Source organism: Callorhinchus milii, unplaced genomic scaffold (assembly GCF_018977255.1).
Source record: "Callorhinchus milii isolate IMCB2004 unplaced genomic scaffold, IMCB_Cmil_1.0 Scaffold167, whole genome shotgun sequence".
Classification (NCBI taxonomy): Eukaryota; Metazoa; Chordata; class Chondrichthyes; order Chimaeriformes; family Callorhinchidae; genus Callorhinchus; species Callorhinchus milii.
The window spans coordinates 85818-103196 of NW_024704908.1; the positions used below are offsets into that span (position 1 = coordinate 85818).

General features: G+C 44.4%; 2 protein-coding genes across 3 annotated transcripts; one reads left to right on the top strand and one right to left on the bottom strand.

The window, feature by feature from the left end:
* Window positions 1–603: 603 nt before the first annotated feature.
* LOC103191270 (nurim) lies at window positions 604–3261 on the bottom strand. Its single transcript, XM_042345949.1, has 4 exons — window positions 3099–3261; window positions 2033–2235; window positions 1346–1522; window positions 604–1074 (listed from the first exon to the last, which is right to left on the bottom strand). Exons 1-4 carry the CDS (start codon window positions 3253–3255, stop codon window positions 772–774), a joined length of 840 nt encoding a protein of 279 aa, XP_042201883.1. The 5' UTR covers window positions 3256–3261; the 3' UTR covers window positions 604–771.
* Window positions 3262–4714: 1453 nt separating this feature from the next.
* LOC121851862 (myosin phosphatase Rho-interacting protein-like) lies at window positions 4715–6055 on the top strand. Of its 2 annotated transcripts, none has more exons than XR_006085996.1 (3): window positions 4715–4785; window positions 5436–5522; window positions 5613–5698. XR_006085996.1 is itself a non-coding variant. In XM_042345951.1 (3 exons), exons 1-3 carry the CDS (start codon window positions 5154–5156, stop codon window positions 5772–5774), a joined length of 291 nt encoding a protein of 96 aa, XP_042201885.1. In that variant the 5' UTR covers window positions 5142–5153; the 3' UTR covers window positions 5775–6055. The 2 variants fall into 2 exon arrangements, 1 of the variants encoding a protein (XP_042201885.1); XM_042345951.1 differs by lacking the exon at window positions 4715–4785 and adding an exon at window positions 5142–5195 and having other exon boundaries at window positions 5613–6055.
* The last annotated feature ends 11324 nt before the right edge of the window (window positions 6056–17379 follow it).

Here is a 17379-nt window from a genome sequence, read left to right on the forward strand (position 1 = left end):
ACGCACACAAACATTTGCAGTGGAAGACACTTAAACCGGACACGTTGGTTTAACCGTCTCTGAGGTTAACTTCCTGCTCAGCGGCTCTTCCCCTTCACTGTGACTCCTCCCCCTCACTGGTGGCTGCTGATTGATAGCTGTCAATCAACCGTAATCTCCACGCTCTCCCTCGTTCTTTTGTGACTGACTCAATGTCAGCCCAGAGTCTTTCCCTCTCACAGAAGGCGGCATTTTGTCCAATTTACTCGGTGTCCGGCTTAAGCAGCTCCCACTACTGCAATGCATATAATGTATTGGGCTGTGGTGATCAGTTTATGTATGTGGCAAACATCCAACCGACAAGAAAAGTCCTCACATAACTAACGCCCCCCACCCACAGCCACCCCCAGCCAAGCGACTGAGTGACTGGTGGAAAGCGATTATGTATTATATTATTGATTATGTATTAGGCAGAGTGGACGGTTACATCACCTGCAAAGAGGCAGCTGTAATTTGCATAGGTACATCTTAACTTAGTCAAGAAATGTAGGTTGTGCCAGCGAGAATGAATATTAAACAGACCCTCCAGGACAGGGTGTAAGTAATTACACGGACTCGCTCGAGTGAAAATCAGGCCGTTTCATGTATTTTAATCAGAGGTTACACCTTTAACTCGAGTCCGTGATTAGCTGCTGAGTCACGCACGAAACCGGCTGATACCAGTCCTTGATTTGAGAATCTGCAGGGAATAAATCACGGTTAAAAAGCGAGGCCACATCTGTCCCATGGGGTTTACCGGCTTCCGTTCAGAGCCATGGGGTCACTGAAGGTCTCCTCACGTGAGAAGATTTCAAACTTCTTGGCCAGTTGAGCTCGGAGGTAGCGGTAATCCTGCTGGTCGAGGCTGTGACCAAAGACCAAGTAGAGGCTGAGGACAGCGGCCAAGAGCAGACGGTCGAGGGTGAGTGCGGGAACGACCCAGAGGACAAGCAGGAACTCCAGGAACACAGGGTGTCGCAGGTGGCAGTACAGACGCTGCGCCTTCTGGGACTTCAATGCCATCGGGTCTCCCAGCGACAAGCAATGATAATAAACCTGGAACAGAAGAGAAAAGGTAATAACAATCTCCAGCACGTCTCAGAGACTTGAGACTTCTCAAACCGCTTCACACTACATACTGTAAAGTGCAGTGACTGTATATTTTGCGGGGAAAACTCAGCAGTCAATTGGACACAGCAGCGTCCCACACATAGTTGTGGATTGAGTGACCAAATTACTCTGAAGTGAGGCACGAGGAGTCAGGATTGTTTGTCGGCTGTGTCCCTATGAGTGAGGGGGGGTTCTATCTTGTTTGGGGGCACTTTACCTGCTTGACTCCCATGAGCTCTGCGTAGTCATAGATCAGAGCAATGCTGATGATGATGAGCCAGGCGATGACGTGGATAATAAAGCATGTGAGCACCACCCAGCTGTTCCAAGGCTCGGTTCTCACACTCCACAGCTCAGGGCCCTCCAGAACTGGCTGCCAGTACATCATCAGCACCTGCAACAACAATTACATTTACACAGCGGGAGTATGTCCCACAGCACTGGACAGACAGGGATTTATACCTGAGCTGGGGATCAAGAGGGGTGGAAAGTGGGAGTAGGAGGGTGACCAAAGGCACAGTTGGGTCGAAGAGAAGGGTCTTGGAGGCAAGGGAGGGAGCAAAGCGAAGGGACTGGGATGGAGTTCCAGGAGTGGAAGCAGAGACACTGAAGGCTGGTCTGTTGACTGATGGTGGGTGGTGGGGTGGGGTCTGCGGTGACTTGGGGCAGGCCAGAGCCTGCTGAGTGGTAAAGTATCGGAAGGAGAGCAGCCCTCACTGTTGGAGAGGAGAGGAGAGCAGCCCTCACTGTGGGGGAGGAGAGGAGCCCTCAATGTTGGAGAGGAGAGAGCAGCCCTCACTGTGGGGGAGGAGAGGAGCCCTCACTGTGGGGGAGGAGAGAGGAGCCCTCACTGTAGAGGTGGAAAGGAGAGCAGCCTTCACTAGAGACTGAATCGCTGACTGACCTGCAGAGCTGCTGCTGTACACAGGACGTACACTGATCTCTGCAGGACCCCGAACCAGGCTGAGGTCCACTTCCTGACGGTCACAGTGGCCATGACGCTGTGCTGCAGAATGAAGAGACCAAGGAGAATGAGGTCAAGACTGAGCGGCTCAACAACCCGCGTGTCCTGCAGGATCGAGCTCCAGCCATAGTGTCCGGCGTCACCTGTAAACAAACCATCTGTGGCTCAGCTTCAGTCATTTCTCTCGTTCAGTATTTAAATCATCTCAAATCGTCCCTTTCCAAACTGCCTGTTAAGCCTGTAACCTGATAACTCATTAACCCAGTAACCTGTTAACCTGATAACTCACTAGCCCTAGGTTAGAAGGTTGTGAGCTCAAAGCCCAATATTGGGTCTTGAGATTAATAGTCTAGACTGACAGTTCAGTGAAATGTCTAGTGAGTGCTGAATTATCAGAGGTGCGTCCATCGACTTTTGAGATAGAGAAAAGATTTTTTTTTTGGTGCCTCTTTTAGAATTCCTTAGAATTTTTGTGGAGACCTGTAGCTCAATGGTTAGAGCACTCGCCTCTCAAGCGAGAGACCTGGGTTTGATTCCCAGCGTGGTGAAACCTTGGGCAAATTTCCTTACTCCACACGCCTAATAATAATCCCTCAAGAAAAAATAAATAAATTGGTCACTTCAATCCACGACTGTTTGTGGGACACTGCTGTGCGCATTTTGCCCACAAATATACAGTCAATTCACTTTACAGTCTATTCTGTGAAGCGCTTTGAGACGCCGAGAAGACGTGAAAAGCGCTGTATCAAATGCAAGGATTATTATTATTATATTGTTATAACCCTGTAACCTGAAAACTCACTAACCAGGTAACCCATTAACCTGATAATTCACAAACCGGGTAACTTGTTAACCTGATAACACACATACACTCTCTCTCACACTCACACACTCTCTGTCACTCCCTCTCTCTGTCACTCTCTCTCACACTCTCACTCACTCTCCCACTCTCTCCCTCTCACACACTCTCGCACACTCTCACTCACTCCCTCTCACACTCTCTGACCTGTCTCAGGCCTCGGCTTTTCCCGCTGTAGCGGCCGCAGAGACACGAAGCTGATGAAGTTGGCGGCACAGCTGAAAACCAGACAGAAACTGAGCAGCGAAAAGGCGGCCTGAGCGGCCAGGCCGAGCGGCGGCATAGCGACCGCCACTTCCGGCATCGCCCACCATCTTAGTAAAGGAACTTCCGCTCACACCGCAGGACTCAGCGCATGCGTGTTACTGACATTAAAGCTCAAAGAGCTCCAGGGGCTCCGGGGGCCACACGAGCTCCAGGGGCTCCCAGAGCTCCAGGTGCTCCAAGGGTTCCAGGAGCACCAGGGGCTCCAGGAGCTCCGGTTAGGGTCCTTAGGGTTTGGGTTAGGGTTAGGGTCTTAGGGTTAGGGTCTTAGGGTTAGGGTCTTAGGCTTAGGTTTAGGGCTTAGGGTTAGGGGTTAGGGTTAGGGGTGAGGGTTAGGCCCCATAGGGTTAGGGTTAGGGTCGGGGATGGGTTTGGGGTTGGGGTTAGGGTTTAGGGTTGGGGTTAGGATTTAGGGGTTAGGGTTTAGGTTTACGGTTGGGGTTAGGATTTAGGGGTTAGGGTTTAGGGTATTAGGGTTAGGGTATTAGGGTTAGGTGTTAGGGTTAGGTGTTAGGGTTAGGGTTATGGGCTAGGGGTTAGGGTTCTTAGGGTTAGGGTTCTTAGGGTTAGGGTTCTTAGGGTTAGGGTTCTTAGGGTTAGGGTTCTTAGGGTTGGGGGTTGGTGTCAGGGTGAGGGGTTAGGGTTAGGGTTTAGCGTTAGGTTTTAGGGTTAGGGGGTAGGGTTAGGATTAGGGTTATGGTTTAGGGTTAGGGGGTAGGGTTCGTGTTTATGGTTAGGGGTTAGGGGTTATGGGCTAGCGGTTAGGGTTCTTAGGGTTAGGGTTCTTAGGGTTAGGGTTCTTAGGGTTTGGGTTGGGGTTGGGGTGAGGGTTAAGGTTTAGGGTTAGGGGTTAAGGGTTAGGGTTAGAGGTTAGGGTTTATCGCTTAGCGTTAGGATTAGGGTTTAGGGTTAGGGTTTAGGGGTAGGTTTAGGATTAGGGTTAGGGTTTAGGGTTAGGGTTTAGGGGTAGCGTTAGGGTTTGGGGTTAGGGGTTAGGAGTTAGCGTCAGGGTTAGGGTTCCCGGTTAGGGTTAGGGTTAGGTTTTAGGGTTTAGGGTTTGGGTTAGGGTTAGGATCCTTAGGGTTAGTGTTAGGGTTAGGGGTTAGGGTTAGGGTTCCCGGTTAGGGTTAGGGGTTAGGGTTTAGGGTTAGGGTTCCCGGTTAGGGTTAAGGTTAGGGGTTAGGTTTTAGGGTTAGGGTTGAGAGTTAGGGTTCCCGGTTAGGGTTAGCTTTAGGGGTTAGGGTTTAGGGTTAGGGTTAGGGTTTAGGGTTAGGGTTAGGGTTCTTAGGGTTAGGGTTAGGGGTTAGGATTAGGGTTTAGGTGAAGATTTAGGGTTAGGATTTAGGGTTAGGGTTCAGGTCTCAAAGCGTTTCACAGAATATACTGTAAAGTGAATTGACAGCAGTGTCCCTCCCACAAACAGTCAGAAATTGAAGTGACCAATTTATTCTTACTGTTTTTTTGAAGGAATTATTATCCTGGAAAAGCGATCTGCCAATCGACTAACAACTGGGTTCCCACTTACTGCTCGGTGGAATGAGAAAACTTGCGCAACGTTTCACCCTGCCGGGTATTGAACCCCAGTTTCTCGCTTGCGAGCCGAGTGCTCTAACCACTGAGCTACAGTACTCCACTCGGGGCCTGTTTGGGTGCTGTACAACCTGTAAATCTCTGTCAAACTTTGTGCTGAAATCACCAATGTTTAAATTGAGATGATACAACTGCCATTGTGGGATTTGTTAGTGCAATAACATTGGGATAGTGTCCCGGAGCGCATCACAGTGGCGGAGTCTTGACAACCAGCCAAGGGGAGAGGGAGGGGGAAGCGATCGTAAACATCAACAAAAAGGAAGGTCTTTAGGCAGATTTGAAGGTAGAAAGGTGGCAAGGTGGAGGGATCAAGTTCCAGAGTTTGGGAGCGTGGAGGCACGGCCACCGATGGTGGAGTGGAGGGCACGAGGAACAATTAGGAGGCCGGAGGCAAGCAGTTCGTGGAGCGGGGGGGAAGCAGGGCGGAGAGTTAGGGAGGTGCGAGGGAGTGAAGTGATTTGAAAACGAGTGAGGGGATCTTGAAGTCGATCCGTTCGGTGATTGGGAGCCGGTGGAGCCTGGGGCGGATAATACAGTAACGTTCTGACTGCACTGTCTCAGTAGCTGGGAGTTATTCTGGGAGTTATTCTGGGAGGTGAACTATTAAAGGCCTGTTTATCTGATCCTCAGGTTGTCCTGCGGGTGAAGGAGAATGAAGTACAATATCTGAAGAAGGAGATTCAGTGCCTCAGGGATGAGCTGCAGGCTCTGCAGTGGGTAAGTGCAGTTTGCTGGGGGTTTGCAATACTGGTTGAAGGAGTGGAGACCTCAGGCTGTTGTACGTTATCGTTTGGCTTTTTTCTGCAGGATAAGAAATACGCCACGGATAGGTACAAAGACATTTATACAGAACTGAGTGTCATTAAGGTACGGACTGAGCAGGATCTCTCTCAGCTGAAAGAACAGCTTGTGTTGGCGATGGCTGCTCTGGAGGAGAAAGAATCTGTACTAAACAGCGTTGAAAAATGAAGGTGTGTCCGGGTCGCTGTGAGCTGGCGCCATGGTGGGATTTGAAAGTATTGTAGACTGACAGCCCGTAACAGGCTAGGAAGGAAGTGTAAAGTCTTGCATTGTCCTCTGCAGGAGAAGACAACCCTAGGTTTGCTCTTCAGGTGGAAGTTAAAGATCCTCGGACATTGTTCTAACCCAGTCAACAATTCTCCAGATAAATTGATTGTTCACCAAATAGCTATTTGTTGTGCGTGTGATGCTTACCAATAAGTACAGTCATTACACTTGTTATTGTGATGAGGGGCATAATCAGGTGGCATAACAATGCCATTTTTTTTTATCGCCTAACAAAAATGCAATGAAGCATTTTACAAAGTTAGATTATTTTGACATGATGAGCATATTGATTCCACTTAATTGCACCCAGTAAAATCACAACAAACAGCAACGGAATCAGGCGCCAAGTCATTGGAATTTTTGGATGAGAGAAAATAACTGTGAGGAAAACTCCCTTTTTCTAAATAAGCAAGAAAGGAAGGAATTCCCAGTAAATTACAGACAAACAGGATCTCATTTAATGACTCAAGAAGAAGGTTTAGTCATTTGTTTCTTTGATAAATACATTATACATTAGAATATACAGCACAGAAACAGGCCCTTTGGCCCAACTGGTCTATGCTGGTGTTTATGTTCCACATGAGCCTCCTCCTGCCCTTCCTCAACTAAGCCTTCAAGCCTAACATTCTATTCCTGTCTCCCTCATGTACCTCTCCAGCTTCCCCTTAAATACATCTGTGCTATTTGCCTCAACAACTCCTTGTGGTCGCATGTTCCACATTCCCCCTACTCTTTGTGTGAAGAAATAGCTTCTAACTTCCCTATTTGATCTATTTGTGACTATTTATTATTGATGGCCCTGGTTTTGGTCTCCCCCACAAGTGGAAACATCTTCCCTATGTTGACCCTATCAAAACCTTTCAGCATTTTAAAGACCTCTATCAGGTCACCCCTTACCCTCCTCTTTTCAAGAGGAAAGTCCCAGCATATTCAGCCTTTCCTGATATAACCTTTCCTTTGTGAATCTCCTTTGCACCCTCTCCAGGGCCTCTACATCCCTTCTATAATGTGGGGACCAGAACTGCACAGTATTCTAAGTGTGGTCTAACCAAGGTTCTATAGCAGTTAACCATAACTGATAGATTTTTAAAAAAACAGAGGGATTAGGGGATATGGGGTGAGGGCAGGTAACTAGAGTTAGGTCTGAAGATCAGCCATGATCTTATCAAATAGCGGGGCACTGGCTCGAGGGGCTGAATGGCTGACTCCTGCTCCTAATTCTTATGTTCTTAACCCCCACATACATACAGCCCCCACCACAGACACTCACAACCCCCTCCCCACAGGCTCCCTCCCCCAACACACACAGCTCCCCTCCCACCCCACACACCACCCACGCACAACCCCCCCACCACACCCAGCCCCACAAATACATACACACACACAGCTCCCCTCCTACACACAGCACCTCCCCCCACACATAGCACCCCACCCCAACACACACGCACAGCCCCTCCCCCATACCGTGCCCCCCCGCGCACACACATAGCTCCCCCTCAGCGCATAGACCCACCACCCCAAACACAAATACAAACAGCTCCCCTCCCACCCCGTACACAGCACTGCCCCCCCCATACACAGCACCCGGGGTTGCTGGGGTTGGCTCGAGTTTGCTGGCGGCCGGTTCGGTGTTGCAATCTTTCTCCTCTTTATTGTACTTTGTTTCTCTCTATTACAATCTTTCTCCCCTCTATCACACTTGTTCTCTCCATTACAACCTTTTCCCTCTCTGCCACACTTGGTCTCCATTGCAATCTTTCACAATTTCTCTCTCTCTATTCCAGTCTTTCTCCTCTCTATTACACTTTCTCTCTATCACACTTTCTCTCTACTACAATCTCTCCTCTATCACTCTTTGTCTCTATCAGGATATTTCTCCTCTATCATTTTCTCTATTGCAATCTTTCTATCATACTTTGTCTCTCTCTATTCAAATCTTTCTAACACTTTCTCTATTGCAATCTTTCTCCTCTCTAGCACACTTTCTATCAGAATATTTCTCCTCTCAATCACAATCTTTCGCCTCTCTGTCACAGTTTCTCTCCCTTTCTCTATCACAAGCTTTCTCCTCTCTATCACACCTTCTCTCTATTGCAATCTTTCTCCTCTCTCACACCTATTAGTGTTTGTGATCTGATTTGGTGGTGTGTTTGATGGTGTCTCTGAAGCATTCAATAGGAAATTCTAGGAAAGTGTGAAAGCTATAAAGTAATGAATATAAACCCTGTGAATTCTCTGAACCATCCAATAGCCAATAGCCTACATGATGATACTGACTGTTTGCAGCTGTGAAGTTGAAGATGTTCCCTTCAACTGGACCTTGTGAGGAACGTGATTCGCTCATTGGCCACATGTCAAACCTGAAACTTTGGGTATTTAACCCAGAGGCTGAGCTCAGTCAAACAATTGGAGGAAGGAGTCACCTCATCAGCTTAGAGGGAGCAGATGAGTTGCTGGAGGTTTGTGGTTCAGAGCAGTGAAATGGTCAGTTTGAGTGTGGTGGAGCTTGGCTCAGGCCGGTCTCTCTATGAGCTATATCAGGTAAGTCTGTATTTGTGAGAAACTTCTGGTGGGCTATAAATTGTCAGTAATGTTTGTGAAGAGAAGTTGTCCAAACCTTGGGTGTTGTCAGTCCTGTGAGCTTCAGAGACATTATCACTGTCCACCTGCTCTCTGTGTCAATTGTGAGCAACTCTTGGCTAGTTTGGCTTCTCCTTTTATTGTGTTATTTGTCTCAAAAACGATTGCTGTTTTGTTTCTGTCTGGAGTCTGTAGACAACTCCCACTGGAATCTTCCCTCCTTTGCTGTTTCTTAATTCTACCCATAGTGTTTTTGTGGCCTGATCACCTTTACTAAAGTCCTTTCTATCTACTGTTATACTTGAATGTTATCCATATTGCTCTACTCCTTTCCCGATTTCCCTATTCTTTCTGAAGATCTTACAGCCTGGAATTTTAGCTCCCAGTAATGCCCAACTTGTACCCAGGTCTCTGTAATGGCTACTACATCAGACGCTTTAAGCTAAATTTGTGTTCCTAACTTGTTTAATTTTTATACTATGTATTTTTCAGACACTTATTAGGGTAACTCTCCTCACTTGCCCATATGCCCAATAGTGTTTTTCTTGCCTTTTTGTGTTTATTTTCTTAAACTGTTTCTCTTTCTGGAGCAACTCAGTTAGTAATCACTTTTGGTTTTCTAACCTTTGCTCTTCTCTCAGTATTTAGTTCTGTTGTTTCCGCTTCAGTCAGAGGTTGTTCTGGAGCCAGTGCAGGTTTGTGTTGCTTTTGAACGCTGGTCTAATGCTTGTTCATACCAGATGATCACTGGGTATTCATACATCAATGAACTTTGGAGACCCTGTTGCCATCCATCTCGGTTTAATGTGAACATCTCTTGACCTGTCTGACTTTTCTTTGTATTGTGTAACTCGTCTCAATGATGGTGATGACAGAATCACTGTATAGAATTATTATTTTGCAGTGTTAGTCTTTAAACCATCATCTAGATTTTGGTCAAATATGTCCAACTAGGAATTGTTTAAAGATGAGATGCAACTGACAATTGTGGGAGATGTACGTGGTTAATGGGCTGAGTTCAGTTGTTCTGTGGAGTCCTGTAGCTCAGTGGTTAGAGCACTCGCCTTGCAAGCGAGACACCTGGGTTCAATTCCCGGCAGAGGGCGAAACCTTGGGCAAGTTTCCTTACTCCAAAAAACAAAACAATAATAAATTGTTGCTTTTCAATCCACGACTGTTTGTAGGACGCTGCTATGTGCAATTGGCTGCTGCGCTTTGCCCACAAATATATGATCAATTCACTTTACGGTCTATTCTGTGAAGCGTTTTGAGATGTCGACGACGTGAAAAGAACTATATCAAATGCAAGGACTACTGTTATTATTGTCACCCGAAGCCAAGTCTATACTAATGGGAACCAAACGCTGATGCCTGCAGCCCTGTTTCTCTCTCTAGCACGTTAAGATTCGTGGAGGATAAGTAAGGTAAGTCTGTACTAGTGGGAACACTGATGACGGCAAAGGTTGTATATCCTTCTTTCTTGCACCTTTCCACACTCCAGAGGTTTAACAGCACTACGTGGACTTCATGCAGGATGTCTGACATCCAAATACATATGAGCATTAACTCTGGCTCACACTAGAGGTTGAGATTAGAAGTCATTAGTAACGGAGACTGGGGTTTGAGAGTGACAGGATGGAGGAGGTGTTGCTGGATTAATGTGTTGAGCTCACAGTTTGGGTCAAGGGTTTAATTCATCGACCCAGATTGTAGGAATAACAGAGATTGAGGTTAGACACTGTTAGATGGTGTAAAATCAGATTTGATGGTATCTGTTATAATCTGAAGAAACAGTAAATTTGCTTGATCTTGGGTAATATAGAGTAGCTGAAGGTTGGTTTTGTTTGTCCAGGCCAGTGTCTGTCCAAGTTGGTTCAGTTTACTAGGTGAGTCAGTTTATGCCAGGGATGGTTTGGAACAGTTGTCGATCATTATAATAATAATAATAATAATAATAATAATAATCCTTGCATTTGATATAGCGCTTTTCACGTCGGGAGGACGTCCCAAAGCGCTTCACAGAACACACTGCAAAGTGAATTAACTGTATATTTGTGGGCGAACGCAGCAGCCAATTGTGCACAGCTATGTCCCACAAACAGTCGTAGATTAAAAATGGCCAATTTATTTTTGTTTTTGGTTTTGGAAAAATTATTATTAGGCTCTGTGTGGGGTAAGGAAACTTGCCCAAGGTTTCGCCCTGCCAGGAATTGAACTCAGGTCTCCCTCTTGCAAAGCGAGTGCTCTAACCACTGAGCTACAGGACTCCCCACCTGAGCTGCAGGACTGATAACATTTCCACAAGTGACACCAATACAACATGGTGTCACAGCTCAAATAGGTAGTTCCTATTTCTGACTGAGACTTCACATAGAAATACGAGTATAAGATAGTGACTGGAGGAATGAAATGAGAATTTAGAAGGAACTTCTTTAGACAGAGGGCAGCACTATGCGGAACTCACTCCCATAAGTAGTAATTTAAGCAGATAATACAGATTGATTTACATAATAATAATAATAATCCTTGCATTTTGATATAGCGCTTTTCACATCGGGAGGACGTCCCAAAGCGCTTCACAGAACACACTGCAAAGTGAATTAACTGTATATTTGTGGGCGAACGCGGCAGCCAATTGCGCACAGCTATGTCCCACAAACAGTCGTGGATTGAAAATGACCAATTTATTATTATTTTTGGTTTTGGAGGAATTATTATTAGGCGTGTGGGGTAAGGAAACTTGCCCAAGGTTTCGCCCTGCCAGGAATTGAACTCAGGTCTCCCTCTTGCAAAGCGAGTGCTCTAACCACTGAGCTACAGGACTCCCCACCTGAGCTGCAGGACTGATTATATTGCCACAAGTGACACCAATACAACATGGTGTCACAGCTCAAATAGGTAGTTCCTATTTCTGACTGAGACTTCACATAGAAATACGAGTATAAGATAGTGACTGGAGGATTGAAATGAGAATTTAGAAGGAACTTCTTCAGACAGAGGGCAGCACTATGCGGAACTCACTCCAGTAAGCAGTAATTGAAGCAGATAATACAGATAGATTTACATAATATTTAATAATCCTTGCATTTTGATATAGCGCTTTTCACATCGGGAGGACGTCCCAAAGCGCTTCACAGAACACACTGCAAAGTGAATTAACTGTATATTTGTGGGCGAACGCGGCAGCCAATTGTGCACAGCTATGTCCCACAAACAGTCGTAGATTAAAAATGGCCAATTTATTTTTGTTTTTGGAAAAATTATTATTAGGCTCTGTGTGGGGTAAGGAAACTTGCCCAAGGTTTCGCCCTGCCAGGAATTGAACTCGGGTCTCCCTCTTGCAAAGCGAGTGCTCTAACCACTGAGCTACAGGACTCCCCACCTGAGCTGCAGGACTGATTACATTTCCACAAGTGACACCAATACAACATGGTGTCACAGCTCAAATAGGTAGTTCCTATTTCTGACTGAGACTTCACATAGAAATACGAGTATAAGATAGTGACTGGAGGAATGAAATGAGAATTTAGAAGGAACTTCTTCAGACAGAAGGCAGCACTATGCGGAACTCACTCCCGTAAGTAGTAATTTAAGCAGATAATACAGATTGATTTACATAATAATAATAATAATCCTTGCATTTTGATATAGCGCTTTTCACATCGGGAGGACGTCCCAAAGCGCTTCACAGAACACACTGCAAAGTGAATTAACTGTATATTTGTGGGCGAACGCGGCAGCCAATTGCGCACAGCTATGTCCCACAAACAGTCGTGGATTGAAAATGACCAATTTATTATTTTTGGTTTTGGAGGAATTATTATTAGGCTCTGTGTGGGGTAAGGAAACTTGCCCAAGGTTTCGCCCTGCCAGGAATTGAACTCAGGTCTCCCTCTTGCAAAGCGAGTGCTCTAACCACTGAGCTACAGGACTCCCCACCTGAGCTGCAGGACTGATACATTTCCACAAGTGACACCAATACAACATGGTGTCACAGCTCAAATTGGTAGTTCCTATTTCTGACTGAGACTTCACATAGAAATACGAGTATAAGATAGTGACTGGAGGAATGAAATGAGAATTTAGAAGGAACTTCTTCAGACAGAGGGCAGCACTATGCGGAACTCACTCCCGTAAGTAGTAATTGAAGCAGATAATACAGATAGATTTACATAATAATAATAATCCTTGCATTTTGATATAGCGCTTTTCACATCGGGAGGACGTCCCAAAGCGCTTCACAGAACACACTGCAAAGTGAATTAACTGTATATTTGTGGGCGAACGCGGCAGCCAATTGCGCACAGCTATGTCCCACAAACAGTCGTAGATTGAAAATGGCCAAATTTTTTTTTGGTTTTGGAGAAATTATTATTAGGCTCTGTGTGGGGTAAGGAAACTTGCCCAAGGTTTCGCCCTGCCAGGAATTGAACTCAGGTCTCCCTCTTGCAAAGCGAGTGCTCTAACCACTGAGCTACAGGACTCCCCACCTGAGCTGCAGGACTGATACATTTCCACAAGTGACACCAATACAACATGGTGTCACAGCTCAAATAGGTAGTTCCTATTTCTGACTGAGACTTCACATAGAAATACGAGTATAAGATAGTGACTGGAGGAATGAAATGAGAATTTAGAAGGAACTTCTTCAGACAGAGGGCAGCACTATGCGGAACTCACTCCCGTAAGTAGTAATTGAAGCAGATAATACAGATTGATTTACATAATAATAATAATAATCCTTGCATTTTGATATAGCGCTTTTCACATCGGGAGGACGTCCCAAAGCGCTTCACAGAACACACTGCAAAGTGAATTAACTGTATATTTGTGGGCGAACGCGGCAGCCAATTGCGCACAGCTATGTCCCACAAACAGTCGTGGATTGAAAATGACCAATTTATTATTATTTTTGGTTTTGGAGGAATTATTATTAGGCGTGTGGGTAAGGAAACTTGCCCAAGGTTTCGCCCTGCCAGGAATTGAACTCAGGTCTCCCTCATGCAAAGCGAGTGCTCTAACCACTGAGCTACAGGACTCCCCACCTGAGCTGCAGGACTGATTACAAAGCCACAAGTGACACCAATACAACATGGTGTCACAGCTCAAATAGGTAGTTCCTATTTCTGACTGAGACTTCACATAGAAATACGAGTATAAGATAGTGACTGGAGGATTGAAATGAGAATTTAGAAGGAACTTCTTCAGACAGAGGGCAGCACTATGCGGAACTCACTCCCGTAAGTAGTAATTGAAGCAGATAATACAGATAGATTTACATAATAATAATAATCCTTGCATTTTGATATAGCGCTTTTCACATCGGGAGGACGTCCCAAAGCGCTTCACAGAACACACTGCAAAGTGAATTAACTGTATATTTGTGGGCGAACGCGGCAGCCAATTGCGCACAGCAATGTCCCACAAACAGTCGTAGATTAAAAATGACCAATTTATTATTGTTTGTTTTGGAGGGATTATTAGCACCTGCAGCTCGGAGGCCCCTGCAGCTCGGAGGCCCCTGAATAATAATAATCCTTGCGTTTGATATTGCACTTTTCACGTCGGGAGGAGTCCCAAAGCACTTCACAGAATACACAATAAAGTGAATTTGACTGTATATTTGTGGGCAACCGCGGCAGCCAATTGCGCACAGCAATGTCCCACAAACAGTTGTAGATTGAAAATCACCAATTTATTATTGTTTTGGAGGGATTATTAACCCCTAGTGTTTACATTCATTACTTTACAGCATTCACTTTCCTAGAATTTCCTATTGAATGCTTCAGAGACACTATCAAACATACCATCAAATCAGATCACAAGCACTAATAGGTGTGAGAGAGAAGGAGAAAGATTGCAATAGAGAGAAAGTGTGATAGAGAGGAGAAAGTCCTGTAGCTCAGTGGTTAGAGCATTCACTTTGCAAGTGAGAGACCTGAGTTCAATTCCAGGCAGAGGGCGAAACCTTGGGCAAGTTTCCTTACTCCACACAGAGCCTAATAATAATCCTCCAAAACTAAAAGCAATAATAAATTGGTCATTTTCAATCTACAACTGTTTGTGGGACATTGCTGTGTGCAATTGGCTGCCGCGTTCGCCCACAAATATACAGTCAATTCACTTTATAGTGTGTTCTGTGAAGCGCTTTGGGATGTCCTCCCGACGTGAAAAGCGCTATATCAAATGCAAGGATCATTGGATTCTCCCAATCTTTCTAACACACTTGATCGCATTCTTTCTCCTTCTCTCTATTGTAATCTTTCTAACACAATTTTTCTCCTCTCTATCATACTTCGTCTCTCTATCACACTTTCTCTCTAACACAATTTTTCTCCTTCTCTCAATCAGTTTCTCTCTATTGCAATCTTTCTCTTCTCTACTCTTTCTATCAGAATCTTTCTCCTTCTTTCTAATTCGCTTTCTCTCTCTATCACACTTTCACTGTCTGATGTACTCTTTCTCCTTCTCTCCATCATACTTCGTCTCTCTCTATTACAAACGTTGCCCTCTCTCTCACTCCTATCAGAATCTTTCACCTTCTCTCTATTACAACCTTTTCGGTCTCTGTCGCACTTTCTGTGTATCACAATATTTCTCCTTCTCGCCATCGCAATGTTTCTCCTTCTTTCTAACACACTTTCTCTCTATCACACTTGCTCTCTCTATTACAACCTTTTCGCTCTCTATCGCAATCTTTCTCCTTCTGTCTTTCACTTTCTCTCCCTGCATTCCAGTCTTTCTCCTTCTTTCTAACACACTTTCTCTCTATCAGAATCTTTCTCCTCTACCACACTTTTTCTCTGTTACAATCATTCTTTCTCTCTATCGCAATCTTTCTCCTCTCTATTGCGATCATTCTGCTCTCTATCAGAATCTTTGTCCTCTATTACAATCTTTTCCCTCTCTACCGCACATTCTCTCTATCGCATTCTTTCTCCTTCTTTCTAACACACGTTCTCTCCCTCTCACACTTTCTCACTCTATCGTACTTTGCCTCTGTGTATTACAATCTTTCTCTTTATCACGATTGTAATCTTTCTCCTCTATCACACACTCTCTCTGTTGCAATATTTTTCCTCTCTCACTTTCTCTCTATCAGAATCTTTCTGCTTTTCACTGTCTCTATTGCAATCTTTCTCACTATTGCAATCTTTCGCCTCTCTATCTCTCTCTATTACCGTCTTTCTCCTTCTCTCTATTCCAATCTTTCTAACACACTTTATCGCATTCTTTCTCCTCTCTATTGTAATCTTTCTCCTCTCTTTCACAGTTTGTCTTTTTCTATGACAATCTTTTTCCTTGTTTCTAACACACTTTCTCCTATCAGAATTTCTCTCCATCTCTCTGTCAAACTTTCTCTATTGCAATCTTTATCCTCTCCATCGTACGTTGTCTCTATTAAAATCTTTATCCTTCTTTCTAATACACTTTCTCTCTCCATTAGAATCTTTCTCCTTCTCTCTATCACACTTTCTCTCTCTATTAAATCTTTGCCCTCTCTATCACTCTGTCTATCAGAGTCTTTCTCCTCTCTATTACAACCTTTTCCCTCTCTATCACACTTTCTTTCTATTGCAATCTTTCTCCTTCTCTCTAATACAGTCTCTCTCTATCACACTCTCTCTATTGCAATCTTTCTAACACACTTTCTATCGCACTCTTTCTCCTCTCTTATCACTTTCTCTCTATCACACTTTCTCTCTATTTTAATCTCTTTCTATCAGAATCTTTCTCCTTCTCTCTATTCCAATTCTTCTAACACACTTTCTCGCTCTATCGTTCTCCTGTCGCCCAAATTTCCTCCCCTCCCTCACATTTCTTCTTTACCGCAATTTATCTGCTTCTCTCCATTGTACTTTCTCTCTCTCTATAAAAATATTTCTCCTTCTTTCTAACACACTTTCTCTCTCCAATACAATCTTTGCCCTCTCTATCACTCTTTATATCAGAGTATTTCTCCTCTCTATGACAAGCTTTTCCGTCTCTGACACTTTCTCTCTTACAATTTTTCTTCTCTCTATTACACTTTCTCTCTTGTGCAATATTTCTCCTTTTCTCTATCACAATCATTCTCCCTTCTGTCACATTTTCACTCTCTAATGCAATCTTTCTCCTTCTCTCCATCATACTTTGTCTCTCTCTATTACAAAGGTTGTTCTCTCTATCAGAACCTCTCTATCACAACCTTTCCCTCTCAATCACACTTTCTCGCTATCAGAATCTTTCTCCTTCTCTTTCACACTTTCTCTCTCTCTATTCCAATCTTTCTCCTTCTTTCTAACACACATTCTCTCCCTCTCACACTTTCTCACTATCGTTCTTTGCCTCTGTATATTACAGTCTTTCTCCTCTTTATCACACATTCTCTCTATCGCAATCTTTCTCTTTATCACTGTTGCAATCTTTCTCCTCTCTATCACACTCTCTGTTGCAATCTTTCTCCTCTCTATCACGCTTTCTCACTATCACAATCTTTCTTCTCTTTCACACTTTTCCTCTCTATTCAAAACTTTCTCTTCTGTCACACGTTCTCTCTATTTTCATCTCTCTCCTCTATCACTCTTTCTATCAGAATCTTTCTTCTCTCTATCAGAATCTCTCCTTAGCACTCTCTCTCTGTTCCAATCTTTCTAACACACTTTCTCTCTGTCGTATTCTTTCTCCTCTCTATCACACTTTCACTCTCTAATGTAATGTTTCACCTTCTCTCCATCATACTTTGTCTCTCTCTATTACAAACGTTGCCCTCTATCTCACTTCTATCAGAATCTTTCACCTCTCTATTGCAACATTTTCCCTCTCTATCACATTTTCTTTCTCACTATTGCAATCTTTCTCCTCTCTATCACACTCTCTATTGCATTCTTTCTCCTTCTCTATCGCACTTTCTCTCTATTTTAATCTCTCTCCTCTCTATCACTTT

What these genes read in the sequence shown, in the direction of transcription:
- LOC121851862 (XM_042345951.1), top strand. Translation starts at nt 5,154, where the DNA reads ATGGTGGAGTGGAGGGCACGAGGAACAATTAGGAGGCCGGAG. An exon ending in GAACAATTAGGAGGCCGGAG is followed by an intron (nt 5,196 to 5,435) that starts GCAAGCAGTTCG and finishes TCTGATCCTCAG; the next exon opens with GTTGTCCTGCGGGTGAAGGA. An exon ending in AGCTGCAGGCTCTGCAGTGG is followed by an intron (nt 5,523 to 5,612) that starts GTAAGTGCAGTT and finishes TTTTTTCTGCAG; the next exon opens with GATAAGAAATACGCCACGGA.
- LOC103191270 (XM_042345949.1), bottom strand. Translation starts at nt 3,255, where the DNA reads ATGCCGGAAGTGGCGGTCGCTATGCCGCCGCTCGGCCTGGCCGCTCAG. An exon ending in GTACAGCAGCAGCTCTGCAG is followed by an intron (nt 1,523 to 2,032) that starts GTCAGTCAGCGA and finishes TTGTTGTTGCAG; the next exon opens with GTGCTGATGATGTACTGGCA. An exon ending in AGCTCATGGGAGTCAAGCAG is followed by an intron (nt 1,075 to 1,345) that starts GTAAAGTGCCCC and finishes CTTCTGTTCCAG; the next exon opens with GTTTATTATCATTGCTTGTC.